Source organism: Lissotriton vulgaris, chromosome 2_1 (assembly GCF_964263255.1).
Source record: "Lissotriton vulgaris chromosome 2_1, aLisVul1.2, whole genome shotgun sequence".
NCBI classification, from domain to species: Eukaryota; Metazoa; Chordata; class Amphibia; order Caudata; family Salamandridae; genus Lissotriton; species Lissotriton vulgaris.
In genome coordinates, this window is record NC_141687.1 from 851,978,665 (window position 1) to 851,999,651 (window position 20,987).

The window sequence follows — 20,987 nt, forward strand, 5'->3', positions numbered from 1 at the left end:
TTCGCCAAACTATTCAAGATCTTCACTGGCTACCTGTGGGGCAAAGAATCAAGTTTAAAGCTCTCTGCTTAACTTTTAAAATTCTTAAATCAGCCTCTCCCCCCATCCTTTTGCAGACAATCCTTCACTATGCCCCCTCCAGAGCTCTTCGATCCTCAGGATTAAATCTAGCCATTGTTGCACGTTTTAAAAAAGCTAGAATGGGTGGACGTTCTTTCTCAGTGTTGGCGGCAGCTCTCTGGAACTCTCTGCCTGCCCCTCTCCGTTCCATCCCTGACCTGCTCCCTTTTAGGAAGGCATTAAAAACCTTCCTATTTTCCACAGTTTAGTCCCATTCCTATCTGGTTACCTCTGCTATGTTGTGTTCCATCATCTCCTAAAGCGCCGGGACGCCTCTTGGCTGCGGCATCCGCGCGCTATACAAAATAAAATAACATAACATAACATAACATAACACTGCACCAGGAGACGCATGTGCAGAGGGGTGGAGTAAGGGGGCGTAGCCTCGGGCGACTTGCTAGTCTTTTTTATTATTATTATTTATTATTTATTCATTTGGGGAGGAGGTCTGCGTGGCTTCCCAGCAAATGTGATAAGAAAACAAGATTTAAAGGCATCTTTATTACTCACATAGTGAATAAGCAATAAGGATGCCTTTAAATCTTGTTATCTTGTCACATTTGCAGCTTTCAGAGACAGACGTCAAAAGTCAGTTTTTTCTTCCTACATTTTCTTTTCTTTCTGTGACTAAAGTTAGCAGATTTTGTGAAGTGAACTGTGTGACAATCGTGTTGACACTAATTCACTGGTCAAGTACATTACAGTTAGGTTGAGTACATTTTCAAAGTTACGAGACCTAAAAGTCTTGTAAACTTTTTATGATTTTTCGAGCCCTAGTCTGTAAGTGGGTCTCAGAATCTCTTACTGGGTCCGTGAGCGGATGCATGTGTCTCTGGGTCTGTGAGTGGGTATGTGAGTGTCTGAGTGGGTCTGGGAGTAGGTTAAATAGTGTCTCTGAGAGTGGGAGCATCAGTCTCAGAGTGAGTCTGTGATTGGGTGAGTGAGTGAGATTGAAGTTGGTTGTATAAACATATATATCTTTTCAAATTGTTTCAGTGATATTCACAAAGTTCTCACAACGTATACTTGCAAATTTGTAGCGATGTTACACGGGGGCCACACTGATCATCAGGGCAAGTTCACGAATAACGTGAGTGGAAGAAATGATTTTTTCTATATATTATTCTCATACGGTTTTCCTCAAAGACCCCTGTATTCCTCTCCTGGGGTCAGGGCCCATATAACTTGAACCCTTATATCACTCTCTGCCATATGGCTTGAGCCCCGGGGATTGTAACGATAAGGTAAAATGGCAGCTGCAATTCTCTGCTCAGTTTGTGGCGAACCAATCACTGCATTCCTGTTGGCGCTCGCATTCTCAATTTGTCGCAAATACATCTTGAGTTATACGTGATTGCAGATAAACAAATTTGAATTTCCTTAAATTTCTCAACAACTACACCAAACAAATGAAAGCAAGAACTGTGAACCAAAATCTACCTTTCTGCGAAATTTGGTGTAATTCCAACCAGTAGTTCAGGCTGCAGGCATGTCAAAAGACTCTATGGGAATTAACATTGGAAACACACATTTTATAACAGCCTTTTTTCTCGGCCCGCTTGATGGATTGCCCCGAAGCATTCCATGCACAACAAGATTTACTGGGGCACTTTTTTGGGAACATTTCATGAAGATTCATCAAACGGCGTCAGAGATATAGGCAAGTCAAAAGGTACTTTTTCCGTGGATACATGGTCCTAACTATACTACCTACAAGCGACCGCTAGTAGGTAATATTTTCTTTTCTCCCTCCTGTTTTAGAAATCTACTCTTGGAGCATTGTCTGTCTTTCGATAGTCCTTGAGTCTATAAGATATGAAGCCCTTCTGGGATACTAATACTCGTTTATAGACCCCAATGAGGAACTTCGATGTTTACCTATTGGTGAGTGGGAAATGGCACACTGTGGCAATGAATATGTTGATTGAAGTATTTCTGTGCCAGAGAAAAAAGTATGAGAGAGTCACATTTGGCCGTAAGTAAATCATCAAAATATGACACATTGAAGAAGTATAAAAATATGAATGAATGTCTATTTTGTTTGGATTGTAAGTAATGGACATGAATGTAGCATCTAGTTTAAAAATAATGACCTTAGGATTAGTACCACTATGATATTGGAAGCACTGTGGTTTTTCAAGTAGTGTGACTAAAATAAGAAATGTATGTCAATTATGGAGCTAAATATTGTATGGTTATTACTACAATGTCTGTACCATTTATTTTACGGGTTTAAAACATGTTTTATTCTTTATATGTGGGAGAATGTCACTGTAGTCCTGATGAGGTGGCATAAGATTGTGAGATCCACCATAACGCGTCAATGTAACTAAATATACTGAATCTGTACACTATTGTGATACAATAGATAATCACATTTGTGCGATATCATGTATCATGTATGAATAATTGAACGGATTGGTACTGATGAAATAGACAATTGTTAGCTGTCTTTTCTTGTTTCTCACTGTTTGGAAAAAAAATTCTGTCTTTTTTGTTCATTTATTTATTTCAAAATGTGTATTCCGTGCACTGAATTGGATTTTTAATGTTACTATTTGCACTCTGTTTACAAGTGGTTTTTAACTTGAGTATGTAATGTGATTACTAGGATATTGTGATACACATACTGTATGCATTTGTAATTGCCAGATGTTGTTTTATGAACACATTATTAAAGCCCTGTGTTTTTTCTATATTGTTGTGGTACTGGGTTTGTTAGACACAGTGTGTTTTTGACATTAGTCTAAGTGGAGTATAAATAAGCGTATGCAGTATATGTATAGTGATTTTCCAGGTGGGTGAATATATTCTACTGTTATAAATGGTGCCCCATCCCCTAGTTGTGTGGGGCTCTCTCTCTCTTGTCCTTTTGAGTTTTTACATTTGTTAGTTTTGTGTTCTGAAATCGTGAGTTTTAATTTTCTGTCGGTCTTCCCTATATAATAAACCACATGGGCATTTCAGAGCATAGGTACAAGTATTACTATTGCATTAGTATACTAATTAGTATCATAACTTTGCTTGTCAATTTTATTGTATTCCCTTTGTGTGGATGCTTAACAAACTCTCCTTTCATTGCATTATTACAATGTACTCTGTCCATCCATGTCTTTTCTGATGAATTTTGATGCTAGCGAGTCCTTTGATATTCTTAGATTGCTGAAATGCAAATATATGTTTCTCACTATAAATTGTAACAACATTCTCTTCAACTATAAGAATTTACAATCTTTTCATGATTATGGTATGGATCTTCTATCTTTAGGTTAAGTATTTGTAGACAAACATGAATTTTGATGTTTGTTGCGTGTTTGGCTACAACAAAGGTTGTCTTGACATTATTTAAACTTTCTCTTTAGTCTCTTGAATGACTGGTTCAGGGTAACCCCTTTCCAAAATTGTGTTCACAATCTGTAAGTAATTGTCCAGTACTGAGTTTATCCGCTTGAGTCTGCTGAACTGTGAAAATGTACTTCTCCTCAAATCTGCCCATGAAGTTGTTTATGTAGCTAAGGGCCCCTGCAAAGTGCATTGAAAGTTCTGTTTTATCTTTCCAATGGAAGTAGCTGGAGTACACAGAGAATTGAAGTAATTCAATAAGAAATACTTTCTTAGCTCTGATTTCTTCAGAGTTAAGTTAAGCCCATTCTATGGCCTCAATACCTTCATCATGTGGGATTGAAGTATATAATACATTAACATCCAAAGTGCCAACCAGATTTCTTACAAATTACAATAATATTTGCTCATTTGTTTAGAAAATCAGTGATGTCCTTAAGATATGGTCTATACTTCTGAACAATGAGCTGCAGAAATCTGTCAATACATTTACCTAAGGGTTAATGTCATGATCCATATCCCTATACTATCAGGAACGATTGAAGATCCATCAGGTTTTTATAAAACTTAGGTCTTTCAGGGTTGCTATTCATAAAACTGTTTCGTTTTGTTCAAGATCCGCTCCATTTCTTCTGCTTTCTTTAAGATTATTTCTAAGATTTTTCTGAATTTCTGTTGTTGGAACCTCTAACGGAATTAAGGGGTTGATATAGTATATGTGTTCCATGACTTTTCTTCTTTAATATTCAGTGTACATTACCACCAAGCCTTCTCGGTTGTTTGCCATTTGAAGAGTGATATCTCGATCATTAGGCAATGATTGTAGTGACTTATACAGCTAATGTGATTGTTCATATTAATTTAATAAAAAAGGATTCATTAATCTAAATGTTTTTAACAGTTTTGGTTAATCTAAATTAGCAGCTTATATCTGAATCTGTTTGTTTCTGCTTGCGGAGATGTACTTTTTGTAAAAAGATAAACAATCCCCTGACAAAGGTTTGAGATCTGAAATGCATTGTGGTTATTTAAAACTGTAAAATTGTTATTACAATTGGAAATTATGATGCAGTGGAAAATACACCAACTTCTATGAATTCCTATTTATGGACACATTTAAATAAAGAAAAATACCTAACTAAACAATGCTGAAATAAATGAGCCTATCTTGAGATAATGCTTGGAAGAATGGAGTTACTTGGGAGTAGCTTTACGCCGTCACGCAGCTGTGCAGCTGGGTTGTCCATTGTCCATCTGTGCACAAACAATTAGTTTTTTGATCTTATCAGGAGTCGCATGCAATCAGCTTTTATGTTTGAACAGACCACCACCTTGAGGTAAAGAGTACTTTGTCACCCAAAACCAGTAAATATTAATATCAGGGTATTTGCCTTATAAAGATATTAATGACCTTACAGTGAACTGAGATATGTCGATCACCCCTTATTGGTATACAGTGATGATTTTCCTCTTGATTGGGCAAACGTGCATTATATATGGTACGCTACTTTAATTTCCACAATCATTATTGTTTTTCTTTGTTTTCTACTCACTTCTTCCTGTTAGTAAGGGAGGACATTAGGGGCTGTGTAGGTGGGTTACTCACTGGCATAATTAGGACCTTACTACACTACACTACTAGTCAGGATCCCATGGTGAGACCAGTGGATCTTGGATATTATAGATATTGATGAATGAAGAGGCCATTGGTTAGAACCAGTAGTGGAGGACGACGTGAAGGTGGGGAGGCATGGAGGGGAAACAAATAGCAAATATTTAAAAACAAAAGGAACTTACATTCCACTTGCCATCTGACACTCTTCTCCTGTCCTCTCCTCACTGAAGCAGAGGCTCCAAGCCTCCCCTGCCGCCAATCCTGATGCTACTTCCAAGTTAGAAAGTAGCATGAGGATTGGCCTGAACCTTGGAAATTTGCACTACCAGGGAGACTGGAAGCCAGTGCTTTGCTGTCTCTAATCCAGCAATACAGCTGGGTTGGAAACAGCTCAGTGCTCATGTGGGTTTGGCCGTCCTGAGATGGCTGGCCCTACCCACATGCGCACTGATAGGAGTGCTGCCCAGCACTTCGTCTCCGGACTGCCCCACAGTGGTCCTGCCCCGAGGAAGCAGCATGTACAAGTTTTATTTTTCAACTTTTGGAGGAGGAGCAACCACTGGATAGAACCCTTTTAATATGGATTAAAGTGAGATCAGGAAAGGAGAATGGCGGTGTTCTGTTAAAAGCTCTATGGTATCTCATCAAGGTGTTGTTGTCCACCCCAGCCAGTGGGAATGAGCCATTGTTTTAATGACTGTTGGCGTGCTTTACCTGTTTACCATCAGAAGACTTGTTAATAGATTCAACGCATTTTTTTGTTTTCTAGTTCTGAGTGGACCAAGCATGTCCAGAGGGATGGAGATTGTGGTAAAGACTTTTCAACAAGAATTTTGGTTGCAAGATTTGTTGGAAGTGTGTATTGATTCCACTGTAGGCTAAGTCAAACTCCTCAATGCATTAATTTTATAACATCTGAATGAGATACGACATTTAACTCTTATGTAGGATTGGGACTTGCAACAGTTTTGAAAGGTGAAGGGAAATATGTTAATGTTAAATTTATTTATAGAGCACTCAATTGTCCGAAGGTGCCCTGGCGCTAGTTCTGATATGGAAATAAAATGGACAGTCCTAGTTCTTAAAAAGCCAGGTTTTCAGCTCTTTCCTGAAATTAAGCGAGTTAAGACAGGGTCTGATGTAGAAGGGCAGGAGATTCCAGGTTTTGGCCATGCATGATGAAACGTTTGCCTCCCCAATTTGCTCGCTTAAATTTGGGAACAACCAGGGTTTTGGCCCCCAGAGAACATAATGTTCAATTAGGTTGGGAAATAGGACAATGACATGACCAAGAAGGTGGTTGTATTTACAGTATTGTGTATGAGTGCTAGATCCAGTATTTGACCGCATTGTGAATGAGACTACTAAGCAATACACTACCTGACTGAAGTCGAATACCTTCACATTTGCAAGGAAGACTGATGAAAGTTTTGATTCTGGTCTGTTGAGCAAAGGGCATATTAAGGGTTTTCTAAGCTGCATGTTGTGGTTAAAGGGTCAATAATATTGTTTTATCGCAGAAAGAAAAGCTGTGTCCCCTAGGATTGTAAGTCACTAAAGCAATGAATGAGCTGTTCAGGTAGACTGTGGTGCTGGATTCTGTGCACTTTACATTAACACCTAAGCTTGCATAATATTCAGGTTCAATACTTCTCATTGAGCCTTTGCACCACTAATATATGCATGAAGAAGTTTAAAAAACACAGGTATTCCTGATGATGATCCTCATGTTAGTTGCTAAAGTAAGTTCAATATATTTTTTCATTGGTATCGCATCCATCATTTATGTCTTGTTTTCAGAGTATTATCCATACGACCATTAAATAAGCAGCAATACAACGCCTTCTAAAAAATACCTTCAACTCAGGAAACCCTAACAATTTCAGACCCGTTATGTAACACACAGTCATCAAGAACATTTTAAAGAAGGGTGTCACTAAACAACTTCACAATGATTTAGATAAACCAGAAATACTAGTGTCCAATCAATCTGGGTTGAAGGCCAAACAGGGAATGGAGACAGTTTTAACCTTTTGTGGGGGACAGCCTTCTCAAAATTGTTTACAACAGAAGAATCTGGAATTGATAATTCTTGACCTTTTGGATGCATATGACATGGTGTATCAGGATAGAATGGTCTTGAGGTTAAGATCCATTGCCAAGGTCAGTGAGTATGCCACCCAACAGTGCTCATGCTTTCTGCAAGACAAAGAGCAGGTTATTGAGCTGGAATATTGAACTAACCTAAAGAGTTCTTCTAGTGCTGCGCTTTTCACACTATCGAGGTAGTGTTTATTTGAGACCACTTTTGGTTGTCAGTTAAAACATTACCTGAAATCCCAATCATCCCAGCCATAACACAACCAGATTCTGTTATGGCTAGGTGGGGATAAATCCAACACTACTACTTTAATGCTATGCTTAGAACAATTCTGGATGATAAATAATTCAGGGCAGCAAAACAGAGATATTAGTGAATGGGATGAAAGAGGCTCAAGCCTTACAGACAACTAAGAATGACCGGCTCAATAATTACATTAAACACATCAATTACTTCATGTAAGCATAACCTGTTTTCTCTAATGTCATACTTCTTGGGTATCCAACTGTTTACCGAATTGTGCACTGCATATTTGTCTGCATATATCTGATTACAATGCACACATCCTCCATGCAACATTTTGGCACTGGTTTGCAGTGAAGGGAATATTCTCAACGTGCTCATGTGTGCTTCTTCACTAGTGTTCCACAGGCTCTTCTGTGAGGTGTATAATCCACTTTGTTGACCTGCGCATGTTGTTCTCATGACTTCTTCCTTTTCTGGCAAACAAGTCAGTGTTTATTGGCTGTTGGATTCACAGTTATCCCCTCCCCTCCTCCTAGAATGCAGACATGAATTTATTAGCTGACTGTCTTGACCCACCAGAGGATAAAGGGTCACCATGCAACTGGAGCAGGGCATGTTGGATTATTTTGCCTTTCAATCCTACCTTTCCAACAAACAACAGTTTGTTCACATGGGCGCCTCCAGGTCCCAAAGTATCCATATCAACTATGGAGCCTCCATGGGTTCCATACATTCCCTTTTCATCTTCAACCTCTACATAGAGCCACTTGGTGCTCAACCCATGGATAACTTGTCTGTTGTGATGGGGAAGGATGCTATTAAGGTAATAGTGGCCTGTGATCATGGAAAACTGTACTGTGAAGGGTAACCCCATACTATAGAACGAATTGTAATTCTAAACTAGATACCTTTGTCATTCGTATCAGCAAAGTGCAATTACAGCAACATAATAGTAGTTTATATTCTACTTTTCATAATCATTTGGGTTTCGACCCATTAATTGTGCATCAAAACCTCTACAACATCATTATGCATGAATATGCAAGCGTAGAACATGTAAGCAAGGGGATGAATCTTGTCTAGTTTTGTACATTTTACTACACAACACCATCCACAAAATCTTAAATCTTATGCAGTACACATATATAGCATACATAAAAATTGTAAATAACATACAGGTAACACTTATAAGTAACACTAAGGGGATCATTAGGCCCGCCATACCCCCGGGAATCGGGACCGCCCGCAATGCTTGCAGTGGTCCCGCACCCTCAATTAGGATGCGCCCGACACACTGGCGGGCGCATCGCGCATTTGCAACATTGCGGCGGGCGGTGCTGAAAGCACACACCCGCCGCAATGCCACAAAGGCAAGTTCTGCCTTTCAATGCACAACGTGACAGGCACTGCTTGGTGCCTGCCACGTTGTACATTGAAATGCAGGGGGGTGCCATAGGTACCCCCCATGTGCACCCCCAAACCCCCAGAGTCTCTGGGAGCCCGCAACGGGCCCCCGCAAACAAACTCTGCATGCGGAAAGGCATGTTTCTGCCCCATTGCAATATAGTTGGCGGTGTCTAACAGACACCCCCACCATATTGAACCCGCTTCCACCCGGTCGACTTGTCGACCGGGTGAAAAAGCGGTGCACGGTCTTTCCGTCCGCCACGGACCGCCCAGCCATCGTAATATGACGGGGGACTTTGCTGCATGGATGGCGGGCGGATCGCCCACACCGGGCCGGCGGTGACTAACGCCGGCCCGGCCAGGGCGAACCGCCCGCCCTCCTAATGGGGCCCTTAGTTTGGAACCTCTCAGAGAGTAATAAAATGTGTGTTCCTTTTTAGGTCTAGTGTTAGCCAGAGACCATTTGATTTTCCTTAAGTTATCTGTATTATAGCCATACTTATAAGGACTTTCAGACAGTTCTCTTCAAACTTTGGTCTGTTATTGTGTCAGTCATATTTTTATTCCACCCAATACAGCATACAACGTTGGCAGGGGTCAGTCCACTTCAGACATTGGCTAACTTGGCTGTGAGTGGCTGCATTACTCTATTTCTCAAAGAAAACATCCACACGCAAAGTAGTTCCCTTAATTGCCAGGGATTGTTGTGGTAATTTGTGCTTTCTGAGACCAAAACATTTTCTTGTTTTTAGTCACTATTTTTAAGATTGCTGAGGGTCAAGCAGCATCCACAACATATAGTTTTTCAAAACCCATAACAAAATAAGCATTCACAAACATATTTGCTTTGCCAGTGCTTGTTTGTTTTGGGGCGGATTCGCAATGACATGACATACTCTTTTACGAACTCTTACATGGCTTTGTCAATTGCCCCCAAAACATCTCAAATGGCAATGAAAAGGGAATATTTGTGTCTTACTCAAAGACAATTCGTTTAAATAGAACGATTTGTGCTATCTTTACATTTTTATTAACGGAGAGTTAGAGGTTTCTGGACTGATTCTCAAACGTGTGCAAATATGTAAAAGAGTACTTCCCGTACTTTTAAATGCTTTTGAGAATCAGCCCCTTCCGTTGTTACAAAACAGACTGTAGTAAGTGCTACATAAAAAACATGTTAAGTATTTGTTTCAAGAAAAAACAAATGTTTCAATCGGTGTTGGGGGAAAAAAAAGAGCAAGTAAGAAAGAGTTTTGAGATACATTGGTTAAAGGGGTTTGAAAAACATCACAGTGCAATTCCAAAAATCACCGTCAAACTATAAAAGTGTTGATCGATGTTCAGCAAAATTAAACAAAAATGAGTCCTGGGCATAGAAAGGACAGACCACAGGAAATGGATTGTGCCCGGTGTCCTGCCCCCAGTACCAAATGGGTGTGAGCTGCAGCTGAACCTTTGAGCTCACTACCCTTACTCGTATTACACATTGGCCACTAGGTTCAGGGGATGGCCAGTGGTCTTGTAGTGTAGTTCCTATATTCCCAATAGGCTCTGCGCATTGGAGTAACATAAACGCTAGTGTAGACGTAGGACTGAGGTCGACTAGGTCTATATTGATTATGTTAGACCTAATTATGAATGCCAGCTAGCTAAGAGGTCACTAGAAACGTTCTCGAGTGAAAAGGAAGGTATTAACTTTCCTGAATAGACAAGAAGGGATTAGTTTCTGACAACCGCATAAACATGACAACTTTGCTCCCCCAGAATAAGGAGTATATCTCCAGAGTCGCGGAAACAATAGATAGCTATTTCACTCAGTCAATCGTGCATGCTTAGTTTCAGCAGAAGTGCAGAGAAATAGAGAGACGGGCGTTTTCAGTAAAAGTGGTTATTTATTGAGCAGTCTACTTTCTCATGCAAGAGAAGTGAATTGCTACAATTGCAATACTTGTCATAAAGTAAACTGCGTACAGTAAAATGAGTATTATGAAATAATACTGTAAAAGCATTTATATGGTTTCTAAGCCATAAGATACTTAAAATGGATAAAATACATACTACAATAAAATAATAACTAATCGTACTCAACTGGTGTTTCTAAGATACGCCTACCCCAGTGTACCTAACCTAAGCCTAGTACAGGGAAGGAGTAGATGAGTTATAGTTTTTGCCAAGAATCTGAATCAAGAATTCTCTGTGGGTCGAATCAGCTCCGTACCTTGGTTATAGAATGAAGGAGGTCTTGTATCTCTCTCTCAGGACTCGATTTCCCAGCAACCCGCAAGGGTGACCGGAAAACACTGGAGCTGGATTTCTCGGCAGGAGAAAATACAGCGTCTCTCTCAGTGCATCAATGGGAGGGTCAGCGTCCTTCGGCACTCGTATCAGCAGGGCGCCGGGCAAGTAGATAGCCGATCTGCTCCAAACCACTGTGTGTTGCTTAAGGCAGATGCTGGTATATTTATACCTCAAAGGTGCCGAGTTTGACGTAAGGTTGGACATAAAACGTCACTAAGAACTCGCAGTTCTTTCAGGACTCCAGGAGTTCTAGGACAAATCAATACAAAAGCAGGGGGAATTCCCGGGCTGCTGGAGGCTTGGTTTGTTTAAGAACACGTTGTGCTTTCTAGGAGTCTAAGGGAGTAGCCTTGCCGTATTTGGACTGCATTGTCTATGTCTTAATATGGGTATGATTCTTATGCCTGTATAAGGGTATGATTTGATATAACCACATAAGGGCATACAATCGGGAATATTTACTAGAGTTCTAGAATCATCTACAACAGTCTTATAAATTAGACCCAACATTACTTAATCCATGTACCTTTGCTTTGTAAACATGGTGTAGTTGTAAGTATTTAAAACCGCTCATTTCCGAATTAATTGGAAGATTTTTAAAACATATGATTATTTTCGACACTTCATGCAAAGGGAATGAGCTTCTGGCTGTAACATCAAGAAAAGTGGTCTGCTCCTAAAGGATGTTTTTTTGGGAAATAACAGGAGGTGGGCTGCTGCTTTTTTGTACAGTGCTTTTTCTATGTTCTCATGTAAAGATTGTTACAAAAAAGGGTTTCAGAAATGATCAGCTTAGACTAATCATTACTTTTTCAGTTTATGTATGTTTTAGGGCCAAAGTGTGCATGTGCGTTTCACCAAATTGCTGCACTATCATAATTATACTTAACTGTGATAAATTGTAACAGTTTTAATGTACCTAAAAGAATAAAGATTTACCTTGCTAGAATTGAAAATGTAACTGTCTTGTTGCTCATACTTGGTTCTGTATTAAGTTAGCATTCATTGCGCCATTTTTAGTTGCCGCCATATTGTCACATGATGGAAGCTGAGCTTCTGTCCCCACATCGCTGCTTGCCTCAGCAGAAAACTGCCTCGATGTCTCCTTAGCTGATATCTCTTCAAGGCCAAGCTTCTCCGCACTAATGAATGTACTCTTCATTGTAAAATACTTTTTCAGCTAGTTAAGACCCGTTCCTATCTTCTAGAATGGCGGGCATGGGCTGAGCGACCTTGGGGCTGAGATAACGTGTACCCTGTCTCAGGCCTGCAGCTCATCCTTATTTGCCTCCTTTGTTTACTCTTGCACAAGCTGGAATTTTTCAGTCTGGGCGTGTACTTGGGGAATTGAAAATGTGCAATACCTGATATCATGTTGGGGGGAGTGAGTCACTCTGCAGCTATCCCATGAGGCTGGACAGACTGGACTCCCCTGCAGCGTATTTACTAATAAATAACTTGGTTTGTATTCTCTACTGTCTACCTGACTCTTCATTTCTTGGAAGGCAGAGAGGCGGTCGCGAGTGACCCGGGTGACCGGATTGGGTCACTTCCTTCAACCTTACCAGTTGTTCATTGTCTAAGGTTCTGATATACACACCTACTTTGTGGTCACAAACACTCCAATTTATAATCGGAGCATTTGCGACCAAAAAATAGTTTTTTTATTACATACAAATCTCATTTTAGGAATCAGTAAACGTTTGAGACATATGTTGCAGAATCACAATTTGAAAGGGACATGTTGTGGGCCTCCTTTCCAACTTCTGTTTCGGTAACAGATGTACCAATAGTTTGTGACCAAAATACCAGTCACTAGCCATTGAAAATGTACTGACCCCAAATTTGGGGATGTCGTCTTTGAGCCCTTTTTATTTTATGAACTTGGGTAAAACAATCAGGGGGAGCAGGCAGTTGTCCAGCAGACCACTCTCAACTCTATAAAACTTTAGAAAACAAAACCTTTTTTTTAAACCAGTCCCATCCTTCTGTTTGTGGTCAATCACAGTGAATCATATTTCATAGCATACCAAATGAACATTTCTTTTTTTGCAAACCAAACTATTAACACATAGGTGGGTTTGCCAGATTTATCAATCCTGCATGCAGCGTAGCAAGACAACTTGCAGCGGAGCAAGACAACTTGCAGCAGAGCAAGACAACTTGCGGTGCTGCGTGAAAGGGAGAGGGCAGGAATGCGCTATATTTAGCAATATAAGGCACTTTCATGCTTTCTGCCTGTGCTGGTGCACAGCCTAGCCCCAATGCAGGCGCTCTTGCACTATAGTGCAAGGGTGTCTGCATTGCAGAGTTGATGGTTTTTGTGCAGGAAGGGACACCTTCATGCAGAAAACCAATCCCCTGAGCCATCCTCTTCATAAATGTGTTGAAGCATGCAGCACACTTAAAAAAAGGAAACTTGGAAAAATAGTTATTTCTCCTTGTTGCGCCTCCCCTGGTAAGGCGTAGCATTTTGATGCATTCCCAGGTTTACCAGTCTTGCTAGGTCTGGGGATGCGCCAAAATCCATGGGTTAATACGTTGGAACGCCCATGCTCCACCCATGGAAGATCTTCCTAGGGCAGAGTAATGCAAGACAGCGAATTACCCTCTGTTGTATTACTCCAGATTTACCCCAGAATGCAGGCCCTCGCAAAGTGGTTTTGTGTTGCTTGGTTAATCTGACTTTAGAACTCTGTTATCCTTGCGACATCATTCGCAAACCTAAAGCAGCGCCTCTTGCTCAGAAATTCATTTTGAAAGGATGAATGAGCAGATGTGTATAATACACAGCCACTATTAGAGTGTCTGGGGCATCCCCCTCAGCCTTTTGCACACATTGATTAGATTCAATGAAGGGAACTATGCCATGATATATTGGTAGTCCTGCAGGGGAAACTATTAGATCATGTTATGTTATGTTGTGTTACAGGGGATTTGTAGAGTGCATGACTGCCCAAAGGCTTCCCAGCCCTAGGCATAAAACACAGTAGAAGGAGGAGGAGCGGAGATTAGTCGAGCTCGTGGAACAGCCACGTCTTCAGTTTTTTCCTGAAGGTCGCTTCTGAAGCTTTGAATCTGATCTCCTGCAGAAGTGAATTCCATAGCTTGGGACCCAGGTGGGAAAAGGTTCTTCCACCCTATCTGGCCCTTTTTATTCTGGTGCCGGGCCTCAAACATGTGTTGGGGAGGTATAAGCCTACCAGATTTATGATCTTGCTAGGTCCCTTATTTTTTATGGCTCTGTGAGTTAGGCCGAGTGCTTTGAATTTGACTCTCGCCTCAATCGGGAGCCAATGTAAATTTCTACTATACTTTCTCACTGATTCCAGGATTGTGGTTTGACACAGTAGTCTGACTGCTGTGTTCTGGATGACCTGTAACTTCTTGAGAACATATTTATGTGCACCCAGAGAGAGTGAGTTGCCATAATCCAAATGTGATGACGCGTGTATAACTGTTTTTCTTAGCTGTAGGGAAATCAGCTTGAGGATCTTGCAGAGCATTCTTAGCAACCCGAAGCAAGTACCTGTCACTTTATTTGCTTGGGTCTCCATGGTCAGCTCCTCATCCATCCAGAAGCAGAGGTTTTTAATAGCAGTACTTGGAACTGGAGCGGTCCCTAAGCAGCTTGGCCAATTGGATAGAGGCCTGGGTACTCCTGAATTTCCAAGGACCATCAGTTCAGTTTTGTCCCCGTTCAGTTATAGACAGCTCCCTGTCATCCATTTCACCACGTTTTCAAGACACGGCGCCAACTGACCCGATTCACCATTGATCCCGGAATCAAGTGCAACCACCAACTGGGGCTCGTCAGCATATGAAATCAATAATACCCTGTCAATTAGGTCATCGAGAAGGACTGGTCTTTACCTCCTATGTTGTTCTCTCTATATATAAATGGGATACTAGAGTTTGTTGAATCTTGTGCAAATTATGCTCCCAACCTTGGAGGAGCCATGATTGTGACTCTTTTGTTTGCTGGTGATGAAAGACGCCAGTAGTCCTTCAGAATTTACTCTACAAATTTGGTACATTTTGTTCAATGAGAGGCATGATCATAAAAACATCCAAAACAAATTTTGCTTCATCTGCATAAAGGTGTCAAAAGTAACCTTAGGTAGGCCTATTGAATATGTTCACAAATTGATAAATCTGGCATTGGCTTTGTACATAGTCTAAATGCAAAAAACATAGAAGTAGATCTAGAGGCTTTATTGGCACACGATCAGAAGCCACCTTTTGTTTTGTGCGGGACAATGGCAGATCTTTGATCCACCTGGTTGTGGAGGTTTACTACACACAAGGTGAGCGTGCTGCACTTTATGACATCAAACTATGGGGATACTCTGACCTGTCTAACTTGTCATGCTGGAAGAAGAGCTTCTTAAAATGATTACTGACATTACCTGCCACAAATCCCTCAAGGCAATTGCTCCTAGAGAGAATAATTATTGGCTTATGTCTATTTCCAAACTAAGATCAGTTTTATACTGGTCTGACTGTGGGGGACACCATAGTTAAGCACTACAGGGACGTCCTCTGTCTTGTGGGCAACCATGAATTGGGCTAGTGCAGGCACATCTCTGAGCTTTAAGAAAGGTACATATGGGGGGTGCTGGCGATGCAGCAGGTAAGAGCGGGGGGTACTGCCCGTAAAACTCATGCCCCCTGGAGCGGACTGGACCCCCTTTGCTAAACCACTTCTCAACACAAATTACACTTGCATCGCAAGCATTAGTAAACGTCCTGTTAAAATGTGAAAGCACAACTCGTGGAACTTTCCATATTTCTCCTAGGTTTTTGCTATATGTACCTGACATTTTCAAGAAAAAAAATGCATTGAGTGTATCTCTTGATTATAGTTCTTTATAGTAAATCTGTGTTCTTTCACAAATAATTTGTTTGGAAGTATCTAAGAATTAAATCTAGTTTTTTTCAAAATGATTGTTTTTCGTTGCTATTTTATTTCAGTTAATTAAGGTTATTTATATGATGAACACCTAGGCATAAGGATAACCGAATGATCCGCGTTGCAAGGCAAGAGAAGCCTAACCAATGATTTTGGCAAATGAAGAGCTTATTAGTGACAATTGGTCAAACCTGTTTCATTAAAAGTCAAAGGACTCCTCTACTTCACTTGTGCTACCCCTGGCTTACGAGTCAATCGATGTCCATGATTTAACCCTCAAATTAACAATCTTTACCTGTTAAAATGTGAGTTCCTTCTGGTGGTTGTCTTGTTTGTTCAAAGTGTTGACTGTAGGGTCTCAATGAGCACATCTCTTTCTTTCCGGGCAGGGTGGTGAAGATTGGATCCCTGGAGTGGTTTTATGAACATGTGCGGACCCGCTTCAAGCGCTTCGGCAGTGCCAAAGTCATGCGGTCCCTATACGGGCGTCTGCAGCCCGGGCAGAACTTGGATCCAGAGCTCCTGGGTAAGGAAAGCATCCCTTACCCCTGTGTCATTCAGTCTCTTTGTTAACATACATTCAAAGTCCCACATGTATATTCTGAGCAGTGCAGCCCACTGGATGAGTGATGCTATAGAGCTAGAACAGATAAGGTGTTTTGCTAAAGGCAATGTGTGACTTATTTCATGGTCTAGTTTTTCTACCTTCCAAACTTCTTTTTTTCTTCTTCTTCATTCAACTATAAATCCTTTCTTACTTTACATCCTTCCTGCTGACCGAGTCCCCTTATTTTTCATTCCACACCCTTATCTTCTTAACACCTTTATTTCAACTTGTCAAACACCTTAGCTACTGTTTCTGTCACGTCTTTATATTGTTCTTCTCTTTTGTCTATTTATCCTTTTCTCTCCTTTCTGTACTTTATTTGACTGTTTTCCTTTTATTGATCACTGCATTCACTTCACCCCTTCCTATTTTGCAATTTTCTGCTTTCTATTCATTTCCTTTTTCACTCATGGTTCCTTTTGCCTCCATCCTTTTAACTTTTCCTTTATTTTATTTCTTTCCATCTCCCATTGCTTCTTTCTATCCTTTTTCTTTGTTTCTTCACTTCTTCCTTCTTTGCCGACTCTCTCTTTTGCAAGTCTACTACACTCTCCACATAACTTCCTTTCCCTCTTTTCATCTTTCTTTCTTCCCCTCATTGTCTAGTTTTCTAAATTCTGCTAGGTCCACCACCAAAGCTAAGATGGCCTATCAAAAGAGTTTTGTATCCGAGCTGTAAACTTAATATTACGCAAACAAGTGGATTCAAGTTACATTAAAAAATTGAGAACTAATTCAGTGAATGGTAATCTTGCAAATTCTGCTAGAAATCAAGAACATGCAGCTCCAATTTTGATTGAAGGTATGAAATACATTTTCCAAATTCGCATTATTAGTGATTTTGCAAATTAAAAAAGTGGAACCAAAGTCACCAGGCTTGTGGCTAGGTACGGAGATTTGGTAGAATTCATAAATTCTACCAAAGCGCTCTGATACCCTCACGGGTCTATAAAACTATAAAATAAAATAAAATAAATGGTTCTGCACAGGCGCTGACTATAAGTCAGGCTCTGCGTCGAACAACAGTGGTGCAATTTGGCAGCCAGGTTCTGCATGCACTTGCTGGTACAGGTGGATGGTTGGATGCAGGGTTTTCAAATGTCCTGTGCTTTTCTTAGGATCATCTCCTGATTTTGATATATCCACTTCTGTTGGTGAGAGTGGGTTGCCCTTGCTCAAAATTGCTGTGAATCGTGTCAATAACAATCACTCGCATGAAAATGCCCTATCTACAACTATATGGCACTTAAGCAGTGCTTAATTTGTAAACCAATAAGTGCTGGGGCTCTCGTCGGGAGGCCACTGCAGCTTGCACCACACATTGCTCCTGCCAGTTGTTAATGACAGTATAAACACAGCTACTAACCATCACACACAGCTGTTGGGCTAAAACCTAAATTAGCCAGACAGCGCCACCATGTGGCAGACTGTCATAAGCCCTGATGCTGGCAATTAGGTGTTGGTGTTACACACCGGAAAACACCGGCTCAAATTAAGCACTGCTTAAGCACTCTTTCCAAGCACTGGCAAAAAATGTGGCTATCTTTCAAGGCAAAAATACAATGCTTAGACTAATGTTAAAACGTTTCCCACTTTGTATTTATACTCTACAGTGTTGCAGGCATGCAAAGATTGAAAGCTTTGGAGAAATAAAAATATTTTTCCGACTTTGCACCTGCCTCGAGGAGGAATCATGTTTTGTCCAAAAGCTACATCTACCAATTTTAGTAGATATGGCTCTGTGTCAAAAACCAGGGATGGTAGCATGGTAACACCCATGTACCCCCCATGCAACACCTACTTGTCGCAAAGTAATGCAAACTAGCACAAGTTTCTAATTTCTATAACTTTTAGGAAATGTTCCAGCACAAGATAGTAAGCGTGCATTTTGCATTGCTGTAGAGGTTGTCTGACAGAATATTGTTGTCAAATGTATTGAGAGATGCAAATATTGTGTCTAAAATATTAAAGTGTCTTTTACCACAATATTGTGTTCATATACTTATAACGGGAACAACCAAAACAGTATGTCAAAAATGTCACGGAAGAGAATATTGACCATATTGTTTTGCTTTAAAATAAATATCCACTTTAACATAGTTTATTTTAAGCAGGTAATTAGTTAAACATAATATAATGTTAAATAAATCATATATTTAGAGAGATAGATAGCTAGAGTGATAGATATACATATGTATATAGCTGTATGTATCTCTCTCTCTCTCTCTCTCTCTATATATATATATATATATATATATATATATATATATATATATATATATATATATATATATATATATGATAAAATATATAATATATATATATATCAAATGAAAAAGTGAGTAAGCCAGGTTTATGCCATTGTTGCACCCCCTTAACCCCTTCGATGCGTGTGACAAGGTCAGCTCGTCATGGGCGTTACCTGCGCTGTGCTTTGTGACGAGTTGACCTTGTCACGTAACGCGGGATTTTTAAAATCGCAGCGCTCAGCGGGAAAACCGCTAGCGCGCATGCGGTTAAGAACCCTAGCTACCCTCCAGGGTAATTAAACGGTGCAAAACAGATAAGACAATTATTTGGGGGTGATATAAATATATACATTTGTTATTCTATATTCACCAAAATGTAGTGTCCATATCGTGTTCCACGTTATAGAAAAAAGGACAGTCAATGCAGTACAGCAAACATGCACTATACAGTTCCTCCACAATTATTCACCCAACATCCCAAATACGCCGTTTTCAGAGCCAGCATGTGTTTTGTGGAATACCCTCTTTTTCAAGGTCTGTATGTAACTTATGTTCAATACTGATTACGAAATAGTGTAAACAATCATAGATCTAATGGTTTACAATTTGAAGTTGATTCGCAACCAAATTGTTAGATTCTACATAAACCGCTTCTATAGCCACAGTCTGACCACAATACAATAAATCACACATTTGGAGAAAAAATATTATCTCCTCAATCCAATTAATATATTTCTGTGATTCTAAATATATGAAATGATCCATTCTTAAAACCATATTAGCCACAGATTTAAATGATGCACCCAATCGAGAAAAAATATTTTGAGTTTCTTCCTTACTCCAATTCTTATCACACTTTTCAGCTTGTAGATTATATATATATATATATATATATATATATATATATATATATATATATATATATATATATATTCTCCTCTCACAGTTGCCGATTCAGGATAGCCACACACAGGTAGGTTCACTCTTCCATTTTTATTTCACCAGGGTTACAGCATTGTGGAGTGAAAGCTCGCCAAAGTTCAAAGCTGACGCGTTTCATGCCGCAAGGCATTTCTTCAGAAGCAAACATCAATTAGCACGCGAGCAATGGCAGTCAAACGGCTGCCAACTGTGTGGACAGGAGGTCGTTTTCACAGGTGTCTTAAAGTGCAGCAATAATGATGTCAAAGATAATAATAATAATGCTCTGTTTCATTTAGAGTTCTATAAGATATATTAATTATAGAGAGGGTTTTTATGTTCTCCATTATTACTTTTGTTTGCTGCCTCTTGCAATCATTTCCACTAGCACCCCTTTTATTTGTTCCTTTCACATCTTCTGCTATTCCTCAACTCTTGGTCATCCCCTCTTTGTTATGACTGATGTAATATGTGGGGTAATTAGCAGTGCATGGTGAGGGTGCGATTATAGTTACTTTAAGGCATGAGTTATAGTTACTTTGAATAACTTTGACTGCTAAATTTCTATAGTTTTGTGTCTTCGCAATTCTGAACCTAAGTATAATATCCCTGTAATCTTTGTTTTTTTAGTGAATTCCTAAGGTGTTTTAAATTGTATTTCCTAACCATAACGTCGCTGTAACTTCATTGTAATCTTTGGTGCTTGCAGTGAATTACTTTCGTTTTTTTAACGCTGAGGGAGTTTGAGCACAGAGTCTGGCCTGTGGCCAACCCCCCCCCCGCATGCAGCTAACCCCACGCCATCCACAGCCTTCAGCCTGCAGCCAAACCTCCCGCATGCAGCCAGTCCCACGTAAATGGGGATGTCTTGCCATGGAAACCCTATCTCATGGGACTCAGCCATATTAAGAAGGGGGCACAAAGCCCCACTCCCTGGGTCAATACAGGCCCGGGAAATTCATTAATATTTAGGGAGGGGAGCTGTACCCACCACATGCAGCCAACTCCACGCAAATGGGGAGGGGGCACGCAGCTCCCTTCCCCGGGCCATTATTGTCCCTGGGGACCCCTTAGAAAATAGAAAACACACTCCTTCAACATAGTCAAACAACAAATGCCTCACATGAAGGGCCATCTTGCAATGATGTAAAAACAGCAGAGATAATACA

The 20,987-nt window shown here is 40.2% G+C and overlaps 1 protein-coding gene across 5 annotated transcripts in view; it reads left to right on the forward strand.

The window, feature by feature from the left end:
* Positions 1-20,987, forward strand: part of MLPH (melanophilin) — a 398,235-nt gene that overhangs the window by 196,549 nt on the left and 180,699 nt on the right. For all 5 annotated transcript variants that reach the window (XR_015308428.1, XR_015308425.1, XR_015308426.1 and 2 more), the window contains exon 4: positions 16,431-16,567. Coding sequence is in view for 1 of the 5 variants with exons in the window: in XM_086956304.1 (XP_086812430.1) it covers positions 16,431-16,567 (137 nt within the window). In the remaining 4 variants the exon portion in view is untranslated. The remainder of the gene's footprint in view (positions 1-16,430; positions 16,568-20,987) is intronic.